Raw genomic sequence first — 12,242 nt, 5'->3', positions numbered from 1 at the left:
AAGATTCAAACATTTATTCATCTCCTTTATCTAGAACAAGTATCAGTGGAAGCGTGACAGGATGTGTGGGTGAAGGAGGCGGTGTCCAAGGGTAAGGATAGGGAAGGACAGTATAGGATAACCACTAGGAAACTCTCTCTCTCTCTGTCTGTGTTTCTTTATCTGTGGTGTCATAGCCAGTGCTCTGAAACGCCTCGCTCTCTCGTCCTGGCTATTTGCAAAGGCCACAGAGGTGATCAGCCGTCTTCCCAAGGGCGTTTCTTCTGTTCATGGTGTGGAAATCGTGTTAATCTCTCACTAGAACGATAAAACACCCTTAGAAACCCGTGTCACTTCAATTAGAGCTTTTTCAATGTAGTGTAGATACGGTGTAGTGTTTCAGAATATGGTTATGTTAGATCCCGTAGAGGCTGAGGCTCAAAAATGGTAGGATTGGGTTCAGGGCAAGTGCAGTGTTGGGATTTTGTTACACATGTTATTAAATCACTCCAGGAACAATGACTTATATTAATACAACTAATCTATTACAATTTTTCTAACATAGCTTATGAATTTACTTTTTTTTCCCCAACACAGTTCAATATATTACTGTTTTCCAACGCAGACAATGAATTCAGTCTTTTCTCCCTTTCTCTTCACCGCAGTCCAATCTATTTATGTTTTTCTTCAACACAACCCAATCTGCAATTATTTTCTTCGACACACACAATCTGTTGTTAATTTTTTCACCACAGGTCAATCTATTACATACTATTATTATCAACACACCCAAACTATATATAACTATTTTCTTGAACGCACCCAGTCTATTACTATTTCTGATCAGCACAAACAATTTATCATTAACATCTAAACAGTCATTTCTTAACTATCTCCTAAACGCTTTCTGTATTACTACTGAAGACGATCGATCTATAATTACTTCCTTAACACAACCAATGTACCTCTACTCTCTACAAGACGCCCGTACGTGGGAGCGATGCATTGAGTGCGTTGCGACAAAATAAACTGAGCTGCTCGTAGAAAACGTGACAACTTCTGAGCAAGGTCGAGGTTTTGGAAATGTTTCAATTTATCACTATAGGTTATCTATCATTCCACGTCCATTAATATTAAAGTTATCCCACAAGTTGAGATCATTACTGCGAAAACGTGAGACGGACAGACAGAAACATGCCAAGCGCTCTGGGTAATGAAAGATGACGGTTTCAGCATCAGTGACAGTTTGTTCTGGCAGATAAACACAGGTGCAGAGTTTCATGAAAGACTCCTGGAGTCACAAATGTTGAAGATATGAAGTAAAATCAAGAAAACAGTTACTAGGAACAAATTTAACTGAAAAAAAAAAGTATTGTATTTCTTACCTCTACAAAATGCAAAGAATCTGAACTTGGAGGAAAAGAAAAATAAAAGTCCATGAAAGCATTCGTAATTCACCTGAGGTTCTGAACCTCTGTAAAGATTTCAGAAACAGTATAGGAGGCGAACATGTGTACCTGACATTATAATCTATAGGTGAAAGGCATTCTGAGCTAGGTAAAGGCTCACAAACATTATGCATATACTGGATACACACACCTGATAGCAAAAAGAATAACATTTTCCTTATAATCTGAAGGTGCAAAGGATTCTGAGCTTGCAAAAAGGTTTAGAAACGCCGTAATGGTATTGGATCCTTCTTCAGTTCTCTCCACGATCTTGTTCCTTTGAACAATATGAGGCTAAGGCGTGGCACTCCTGACCCCTCCTCGTCACCCTGCAGGATAGCATAGCGGTAATTAGTGTCTCGTCAGCATCAACACCTTAATTAATTGTCCACCTGTCGGGCGAGATCACCTTAATTACTGCTAATGATTAAAGGGTATGAGGTTACCTGATAATGAAGCATGACACCGTTTAGGAGGAAATAGATAAATGGTTAAAACATGTGCTTGGTCTATACTACGTAGCCTAATTGTTGTTGTGGTTGATGGTGGTAGTGGTGGTGGTGCTTGTTGTTAATATTCTTGTTGCTATCATCATTGTCGTTTTCACAGGTTCTACTGAAAGTTATTTGGATTTTCAAGGGCAGTTTCACTAGTCTATTGACAGTTTAACGATTATTCTGCACCGTCTGGAGGTAAAATACACAAGAGAACCTGACTATTAATTTCTATGGCCTGTGAAAACAATCCTGATGAGCAGCAAAGCCTTTAAGAATACAAGTCTTGAGTTAATTGATGTGACACAGAGAAAGGAGAGCCAGATTACTTGGTTGTCAGTCTTACAAGCTTATAAACTCCCAGGATGATGGTTGTTAGGCTAGATAGTCAGGTAGCTAGACAGTGTAACAGAGCTGGGTAAATATCATACTTACTGATGCATTGGTGGTCTTAAAAGCTTGGAAACTCCTAAGATTGAGTTGGGGGTTCATGGATATACGAGAAATGTTTATATCACGTATAGGCAAGCTAGGGTAGGCTGTTATGCCAAGCTTCAGAAAAAAAAAATAAATAAATAGACCCATTTTTTCCTTCGTTTTTTATTTTTATTTATTTTTTTTTTTAAATCGAAGCCAAAATGCTAATGATTCTTACGAGGAAGATAAGCTAAAGACTCAAACCAAAAGAGGAAATCTATACCTTTACTTCAGCGTGAATTTCTCTGCTACCTTCGTCATTCACAAGCACTGTCTATACAGGGCCATTCTATAGTGGTGGAGGTGGCGCAGCGGCCATTGGTGATGAAGGTTTGTGGGCAGTTTTAGTATTGTAACATTCCCCTTGGCACACTGCAAACACCAATTGCAGTTCCTACTATTTGGAAGCCACTGAGGATATCCCTTGTATTGTGTTCTTTTCCCTGTTATTTAGCACGTTCCCTTCATCACAAACCTCTGAGATTTTTTTTCTTTTTAATCTACAGCCGCTTATGAACATGATACTGGCTACGGGTTACAGATTCTACTCTTCTAAACCATTTTCTCTCCTAGAATACTTCAAACGGTGCTTTTAGTGCAATGAATTTTTGCATAGCGCAATAATGATGCGATACATATGACCCTCCCTTCCCTGCCTCGCTTTTCCGACCTTAATCTCACTTCCCTATCCAGTCCTACACAACATACGGTCAGCTGCCACCAACTGCAAGACATCCCACCTGATGTTAGCAATGACAGTCCCCGGTGGCGCATTGCAAGCTCTGCCGCTCACAGCTCACCGGCTTTGTGGCCAGGTGAGGATTTGAGCGGCGCCACCTGGATGTCCGCCGCCAGGATGAGATGGTGGTAGAAGGAGACGGCAGTGGTGAAAGAAGAGACGCTGATTTTCTCGTTGTGTCCGTGGTACATGCTGATCTCCGAGGTGCGCAAAGAGACGGGGTTGAAGCGGTACACCCTAGAAGTCAGCTTGAGATAGTGTTTGGTATCCGTATTACCGACCAGCAAACCTGCGTCACAGAGATAACGTCACACTGAAGAACTGCCTGGATGCCGTCACCAGGGAAGCCACACAGAAACAAGAAACCGTGAGAACCTACCGCGGTCCCCGTAAATGAAGGACAGGGAAATAAAGAACATGCTGAAAGAGGAAAGATTAAGTAGAACCATCACAAGGTCCAGCAAGGCACATGCAGGCACTGTTCATTTGATTATACCTGCCAAGCGCCTTCCTGGCACCTCTTCGCTAAGTCCACCGCCCACCCCACACCATGACGCGGTGGTACACACGGGCGGCCTGCAGGAGGTTGGTGACAGAGATGCGCTCGTCGTTGCCGTGTATGGTGGCCACGTCCCCGGGTGTCAGGAGTACCGGGTAGTGGCGGTACACGGTCGAGGTGAGGTTCATGTAGTGTCTAGAGTCCGTGTTGCCCACCAAGAGCCCTGCAGGTGAGGGGCTGCACGCCTTAGCGCAAGCACACCCTATGCACTCAACTTCGCAACCTACCCACCCACCTACCCGCACAACCACACAAACACACACACACACACACACACACACACCTGGTAAAAGCTAATTCATCTCCCAGTTAATCCACCACCTGCATATTGACCAACCTGTTTTTATCCAATTACCATCCTACCTGTACATACGTATCTAGGTATTAGGTATCCACTTGTATCAATTACTTAATGTATCTAACTCTATTGCTCGTACCACAGGGACTGCCACGTGTACACCTGACGGTTCCTTGCAGCTTCCCTTGTTTTATTGTTGTCTTATGTTCTCAGTCACGCGTGGCTCGTCTTAAACTTCACTTAGGACTCTTGTTGAGCAGAGAAACCATGTGGAACCTGAACACGAGTGAAGTAAGTCAGCCATAACAATAGTCGGGATTGTCACGACGAAGATTTTGTTGGCGGACAGTAGTGTTCACCAGGTTAGTGGTTAGTGAGACAGGGCGAGGCAAAGCGTCCCTTTCCTCACCTAAAAGCACCATGGATTACAAAGGGATTACAAAGCACCACGTGGGGATAAAGAGCAAGAGGTTTGCTATATACCACGGCCGTGCAGCGAGACAATATTTCCTCAAACAAAACCATCAAGGATTGGAAAGAAAATTCGCGTTGACATAGAGAAGTGTTAATTTGAAAACTTAATATTTTAAAGAAAAGGAAAGAAAAGGAAAGAAAAGCACCGCGTGGACATAGAGAAGTGTTAATTTGAAAACTCAATATTTTTAACATTTTGATACGTGAGTCGCTAAACAACGCTCACCATCCTTATGCTCCCACCAACTACAAGAGGCCCCCACCTGATCCTACCAATAGTGACAACCTCCAGTGGCGCCGCTCACATCTCACCGCCTCTGCGACCAGGAGGGGATCTCAGCGGCACCATGTGGTCTGCCGTCAGGATCAGGTGGTGATAGAAACTGACGGCGGTAGTAAAAGAGGACACGCTGACTCTCTCGTCATGTCCGTGCACCATTACCATCTCCGAGACATGCAAGAAGGTGGGATTGAAGCGGTACACCCTACCAGTCAGCGGCAGATAGTGGCGAGTGTCCGTGAAACCGGGCATCAGATCTGGCCAAGAAGACACAAAGCCCACTGATATACCGCAACCACGCATCGCCGCTACGAAAATGCAAGGCACAATCGTCTACTCCTGCAGCGCCTCCTTCACCCTCAGGCTAAGGACCACGCACCAGACAGGCATGCAAGAGGGATGGTGACAGAGATCCACACCCAAGCACACACGAACACATCCAGCGCATACCAAAAGTTTCCACGCACACTTTTAAGTTCCCACGCACAAAGTTCCCACGCAAACACCTACAAAATTTCTCTCTCTCTCTCTCTCTCTCTCTCTCTCTCTCTCTCTCTCTCTCTCTCTCTCTCTCTGTCAAAAAATAGTTAAAAAAAAAACATTAAAAATAAGATCAGTCGAAAAATAAAGGAAAGAAGAAAGAAAGGAGGGCAAGAAAGTAATGGAATGAAAGATAGAAGTAGTGAAAGATAGAAAGAAACTAAAAACCATTAATAGTGAACACAAAGACAGTAGAAAGAGACAGGCAAACAGACAGACAGATAGACAGACAAAGATAGGCACTTAAATACCTAGAGACAGACAGATAGACAGACAGGCAGGTACTTTACCCGGGACAGTGATGGCTTCTGGGAAGTGATGGTGAATAGATGCAGAGAGGAGGCGCCACGGGGCAACCTCTGGACCATAGGGGGACACCGGGTGGGCCTCTGTACCATCCAAATTCGTGATCTGCGGTACCATCACTATCAGCGTCACTGTCATCACTATCATCGTCACTATCATCACTATCATCGTCGCAGTCATCACTATCATCACTATCATCGTCACTATCATCACTATCATCGTCACTATCATCACTATCATCGTCGCAGTCATCACTATCATCGTCACTATCATCGTCACTATCATCACTATCATCGTCACTATCATCACTATCATCGTCACTATCATCACCAACATCACTATCAATGTCACTATCATCACTATCACCGTCACCATAAGTATCGACTTTATCGTAATCATTATCGCTGTCATCCTTACTATTACACAATACTATCACTATTACAATCACTATCATTATCATTATGGCCATTATCATCACTTTCACTGTCATCACCATCAGAATTATCGCTGTCACCATCATCATCACCATCATCATCATCATTATCATCATCCTTATCCTTCACCTCCTCACTATCATCATCCACACCACTATCACTACCATCACCAGACGCACACACACACACACACAACAACAACAACAACAACAACAACAACAACAACAACAATCACTACACTCACATTCACAACATTACCGCATCATTTATCCGTCACTTTCACTCTCACCTTCACCATGGGGTCGTTGATGACTTTTCGATCGTGTTGGATGACTTCTTTAATGCTCTGGGACGGATGGATGCGGTGGTTGATGGTGGCACGCGCGAAGGACGGCACCACGTTTTCCTGGAGGAGGGACAGCCGTGGTGGTGTTGGTGGTGGAGGTAGTGAGGATGATGAAAAGAGGATGATGGTGGTGGTGGTGCTTATGGTGGAGAAAGGATGGATGGATGGATGAAAAAAAGGGAGGGAGAGAAGGATGAGTGGACGAAGGAAGGAAGGAATGAAAAGGAAGGAAATTATTAAACGAAGAAGGAACAGAAGACGGAAGAAAAAAGAAAGAATAGAATGAATAGGAAGATGAAGGAAGAGAGATGAAAACCAGATGAAACCCCACTGCTACTTCAACTGACCAATCAACTAACTGACTTACCTTCACACCTGCGCGGACGATCGTAGCGCAGGTGGTGGTGCGCATGAGAGCGTTTGTTTCTCTTTTGGAACTCAGTACCATCTCTAATATGGGTTTGAACAGCCACAGGTTAGCGAAGACCAGTTTGTGGGGCCACGATGCCTGCAGACAGAGGGGATGAAATTATAAGGGGGGGAAGGTAAACGTTTGCAATATACATAGTAGTGGAAAGATTAGGATGAGGGTCAGGATAGGAGTGAGGGTTGGGATTAAGCAACAGGGAAGGATTGGGATTGCGATTAGGAAGATAGTGATGGGTGATCCTCCTGCTAAAAAGTGTCTCATTTAACTATATGAGATGGGAGATTGTTATTATTATTATTATGATTATTATTATTATTATTATTATTATTATTATTATTATTATTATTATCACGTAAGTTTGTGTGTGCATGTGTGTCATTGAGGGGTTTGCTTTGTCCGGTGTGTGTGTGTGTGTGTGTGTGTGTGTGTGTGTGTGTGTGTGTGTGTGTGTGTGTGTGTGTGTGTGTGTGTGTGTGTGTGTGTGTGTGTGTGTGTGTGTGTGTGTGTGTGTGAGCGCGCACACACACACACACACACACACACACACACACACACATCGATTTATTAAAGAAAATGCATCTGAATGAGTCAGAGAGTGAGTGACTGACTAACTAACCAGCCAATGAACCAAGCTCTCTAACCAACATACCAAATACACACGTAACAGCCCACCTGCCTCACAACAACCCTATCTACCCACCTACCTATCCTGTCTAACCTAACCAACTAACGAACCAACCACTTACCTGAGAACCCAACCACTTACCTACCTACCTATCTACTCCATACCTTAGCGAGTGGGTGAGTGACCAACCAACCAACTTTCAAGCCAAACCTAGACACCCAACCACTTGCCTGCCTACCTATCTATCACATACCTTAGGCGCGAGGTACGCCAGCATATCACTCTCAGGACCACTCCCAAACATTGAAGGATGTGGGTTATCTGCCAAGGCGACGAGGGCCCTGGAGAGGCGCGTCACAGCGGACACCAGTGGCGGCATGGAAGAGTGACCAGCGGGGCCCTCCACCTCAAGGTCCATAGACAGCCAGCCTTTTTCCGTGACGCCAATCCTGCAGAAGGCGAAGAAGAAGGTGAAGTAGCTTAGCGGTGTAACTGTATAGTGTGTGTATGTTTGTGTGTGTGTGTGTATATACTCACGCCGCCACGGGTCTGTCCATGCCCTGTATCATATCCTTCATTACAGGGAGGCCTTCGTCTAGGATAAAGTCGAGTTTTACGCCTCGTTCCTGCAGAAGGCGTCCCATATGACCTGCCCCGTCTTTGCCTCGCACCTGAGAGAGAGAGAGAGAGAGAGAGAGAGAGAGAGAGAGAGAGACACGACCGTATTCAGAAACGCTTTACCTTCCCACCACGACTAATTTTCAAGGCCACAGAGACAACTACAAGTGTTTTCAAGAGTGTTTTTCCTTCACCCATCCATCCAACTACCCACTCACTCATCTATCCATTGTGTGTGTGTGTGTGTGTGTGTGTGTGTGTGTGGGTGGGTGGGTGGGTGGATGGGTGTGTGTGTCTCGCTTCTCCAAGACAGGTCATCCCATCTCCACTTCCTTTCCCAGCCTGCTCTTCTCCGCCCCGTCCGCCTCCCCAAGCCTAGGTCACCCCTATACCCTTTACCTATCCTTCCTTCCAGTGTGTGTGTGTGTGTGTGTGTGTGTGTGTGTGTGTGTGTGTGTGTGTGTGTATTGGGATATTGCAATGTAACTGTACTCATAATCGAACTCAACCTTGCTACTACTATCCCCACTACTACTCCTCCTGCTACTACTACTGTTACTACTACTACTACTACTACTACTACTACTACTACTACTGTTACTACTACTGTTACTACTACTACTGCTATTAGTACTACTACTGCTACTACTAACTGCATAGCAACAAAGTAATTTTCTTGCTTTCGATAACAGATATCTTTTGAGAGAGAGAGAGAGAGAGAGAGAGAGAGAGAGAGAGAGAGAGAGAGAGAGAGAGAGAGAGAGAGAGAGAGAGAGAACTCCTTGGTTTTTAGAGACGATGTTTTACCTTTGTGATTAAAAAAACCTGGTGATGTTTTATAATTTAAGAAGTTCTGAGAAGCCAGCCAGAGAGAGAGAGAGAGAGAGAGAGAGAGAGAGAGAGAGAGAGAGAGAGAGAGAGAGAGAGAGAGAGCATGGGGGAAGTAGATGAAAGGAGAGTTAGGTTAAAAAGAGAAAGAAAATAAGAAAATGAACATTACGACGAATGAGAGAGTGAAGGGGGAAGGAGCGAGAAGGACAAAGAGACGTGGAAGAAGAAGAAGAAGAAGAAGAAGAAGAAGAAGAAGACTGAAATAATGATGATAATAATGATAATACAAATAATACTGGTGATAATAATAATGATAGACAACAACAACAGCAACAACAACAACAACAACAAAGACAAAAATGAAATAAATAAGAACGAAAAAAAAAAAAGAAAAGTAAAGAAAGAAGAAAACACACACACACACACACACACACCACCACCACCACCACCACCACCCACCTCCTCATCATGTCCAAAAGCCACGTAGAAGGTCCTCTCAGGCTGGAATCCCGTCCTGGCGAGGTACTCCAGTGCACTCATTATACCCTGCGTCAGGAGAGAGAGGGAGAGAAACACGGGTTATGTCATCGAGGGGAGACGAAATAAAAAAAAAAAAAAAGGAAGAAAAAAACGTGATTGTAATGAGAGAGATTAATTGACTGAATGACTGAAGAGAAAAAAAGGGTTACTAGTCCTTCCCAATGCAGCACTAGATAAATAAAAAAAAATAAAAAAAACACGTGATTGTAATAGAGAAAGACATTAATTGACTGAATGATTTAGTTACTGACACACAACAGTAATAGGGAACAACAGAAAACGGATTACTATTCTTCTATTGCGATAAGAAAGAAATTGATTGATTGATTGTCTAAGATCGCCAATAATAATAAGAGGCAACAGAAAACGAGTTACCTATCTTCATCAAGGGGGGGACTGCATGAAAACTTGGCTGGAATAAGGAAGAGACCAATAGAATAAAGGAACAAGGGACACTTAACTGAAGAGAGGATAGACAGAAAACATCATGAACTAGGAAAATTATTTGATAACAGACACAACAGGAGGAGGAAACAGAAAATGATTTACTGCTCCTCACTAGGGGGAAGGGGGGAGACTAGACAAGACAAAAAACGTGACTAAAAGAAAACAGATCGATTGACTAAAGACGAAACAACAATAAGAGAAAACGGAAAAAAACTGGGTATTCTGTCAATGGGAAACTACTGTAGATGGAAAGTACCACTGTATTGAGGATAAACTAAGGAAAAAAAGAAGAAGAAAAAAAAAGGACACAAACAGAGGTAGAGAAACTTGGGTAAACGCCAGGAAACAAGGAAACAGGAAAAACAAAGGATGGGAGAAGGAAGAATACAACAATCTTATACTTTCCTAGGGACAAAAAGGGAAATAGATATACAGGGACAAAGAAACAGGTTACTGGGAAACAAGAAAACTTGCAAAGGGTCGGAGGAGGAGGAATACAATAATATTATGCTTCCCTAGGGATAAAAAGGGATAAAAGATGATGGAATTTAAGGGGAACGAAGGGAAACAGGGACAAGGGGAAGGGATAAGATGCCTGCATTTTTACTACTGCAGGAGGGGACGCAGGAACATCTGTAGGAGTGAAGGAGTGAAGGAGTGAAGGACTGCCTTTGTATAGAGAAGCAAGAAAGGAGGGAAGAAATGGCGGGGTGTTTGGGAAGTGTTGTGGGGTGTGTGTGTGTGTGTGTGTGTGTGTGTGTGTGTGTGGACTGGTGGTGTGGAAGGAGGCGTGGAATATTGACGTGTGGAAAGTGGAGTGAGGTGTGGATGGCTGCTGCTGCTGATACTGCCACCACTACTACACTACCACTACCGCCACCACCACCACCACCGCTACCACTACTACTGCTACTACTAGTACTACTGTACTACTATTGCTACAACTACTGTTGCTACTGATACTACTACTACTACTACTACTACTACTACTACCACAAAATTTAGCCAGTAAATACTCTCTCTCTCTCTCTCTCTCTCTCTCTCTCTCTCTCTCTCTCTCTCTCTCTCTCTCTCTGACACTCACAATCACGGCCACTTTATTATCAATGGCGCCGCGTCCCCAGATGTAAGACTCCCCCGTCGAAGGGTCCGGCATGATGAGGCCGCCCCAGGGGTCATGGGTCCACTTCTCCTTATCCACGGGTACCACGTCCATATGCCCCATCAGCAGGTAGGGCATGAAGTCGTCCTGGGCGCCCTGTCACCGTGGATATAAAGGACGCAGGTGAGGTTAGGAAAAGTATAGAGGAGTCTGTGATATAAGTGAGGTGAAGTAAGGTGAGTTACGGATGCAGGTAATGATATAGACAAGTATAGATAGTGCAGGTAAGATGAAGATACAGGTAAGGTAGGGATCCAGGTGAGGATAAAGGTCATAATGATAGGTACAGGGGAGAGAAATAATCTATTCATATGGAGTGTCTATGGTTAGGTTAGGTCAAGTTAGGTTAGGTTGTCAAATTAGGTTAGGTCAGATTAGGTCACGTAGGGGTTACTTATCTTCACCGTCAGAAGGAGAGAGAGAGAAAGAGAGAGAGTTTGTTGACCACTTCCACTTCGATTAGGTTAGGTCAGGTTAGGTTAGGTAAACTTAGGTTAGGTTAAGTCAGGTCAGGTCACGCAGGGGTCACTTACCTTCACCGTCAGTAGAAGAGAGAGTTTGTTCACCACTTCCACTTCGATTATAGAGGAGTTGAACACGTTGGGGAAACCTGTAGGGGAAGGAGAGAGAGAGTGAGAGTGAGAGAGAGAGAGAGAGAGAGAGAGAGAGAGAGAGAGAGAGAGAGAGAGAGAGAGAGAGAGAGAGAGAGAGAGATGAGATAGGGAGAGGGGAAGGGAGCGGAGGACACAGGAAGGGAAGGAGAGAAAGACGAGAGTGGGAATGATATAAAAGAGGGTAAAAATGAATAAGGAAGGGAGAGAAGAGGGAGAGGGAGGAGAGATATGGCACAGAGAGAGAGAGAGAGAGAGAGAGAGAGAGAGAGAGAGAGAGAGAGAGAGAGAGAGAGAGAGAGAGAGAGAGAGAGAGAGCAGGTAAAGTGAGAAGCAGGAATGAGTGGGAATGAGTGAGGTGAATGAGAGGGAGAGGAGAAAAAAAATATATATAAAAAGAGGAGAAAAGAAAAAGAATGATGACGAAGGAATGAAGGAGGGAAGGAAGGGAAGGAAGAAAGAAAAGAAGTAAAGAAAACAAGCAAACACAGAAGACCATGAAGGAATGAAGGGGTGAAGGAAGGAAGAGAAGGAAGAAAGAGAAGAGGATTAGGAAATAGATGAAGAAAGAAAAAGTAAATGAGGACGGAAGGAGAGGAAGTAA

At 43.9% G+C, this 12,242-nt stretch overlaps 1 protein-coding gene across 8 annotated transcripts in view; it reads right to left on the bottom strand.

The window, feature by feature from the left end:
- The window catches only part of LOC135109947 (N-fatty-acyl-amino acid synthase/hydrolase PM20D1-like), a 19,497-nt gene continuing 7,255 nt past the window's right edge, over positions 1 to 12,242 (bottom strand). For 3 of the 8 annotated variants that reach the window (XM_064021863.1, XM_064021859.1, XM_064021862.1), the window contains exons 4-13: positions 11,561 to 11,637; positions 10,950 to 11,123; positions 9,338 to 9,424; positions 7,967 to 8,100; positions 7,683 to 7,878; positions 6,742 to 6,882; positions 6,318 to 6,434; positions 5,579 to 5,699; positions 3,139 to 3,426; positions 1 to 1,756 (exon numbers count right to left, since the gene is read on the bottom strand). In XM_064021863.1, the coding sequence (XP_063877933.1) occupies positions 3,188 to 3,426; positions 5,579 to 5,699; positions 6,318 to 6,434; positions 6,742 to 6,882; positions 7,683 to 7,878; positions 7,967 to 8,100; positions 9,338 to 9,424; positions 10,950 to 11,123; positions 11,561 to 11,637 (1,286 nt within the window). In that variant the 3' untranslated portion in view covers positions 1 to 1,756; positions 3,139 to 3,187. Of the gene's footprint in view, positions 1,757 to 3,138; positions 3,427 to 3,633; positions 3,860 to 4,731; positions 5,006 to 5,578; positions 5,700 to 6,317; positions 6,435 to 6,741; positions 6,883 to 7,682; positions 7,879 to 7,966; positions 8,101 to 9,337; positions 9,425 to 10,949; positions 11,124 to 11,560; positions 11,638 to 12,242 lie in introns of all 8 variants that reach the window. The other 5 variants (XM_064021865.1, XM_064021860.1, XM_064021861.1 and 2 more) reach the window with 3 other exon arrangements.

Source organism: Scylla paramamosain, chromosome 19 (genome assembly GCF_035594125.1).
Source record: "Scylla paramamosain isolate STU-SP2022 chromosome 19, ASM3559412v1, whole genome shotgun sequence".
Lineage (NCBI taxonomy): Eukaryota > Metazoa > Arthropoda > Malacostraca > Decapoda > Portunidae > Scylla > Scylla paramamosain.
The sequence above is the reverse complement of the archived record's forward strand: the minus strand, read 5'-3'. Positions and strand labels throughout refer to the sequence as shown.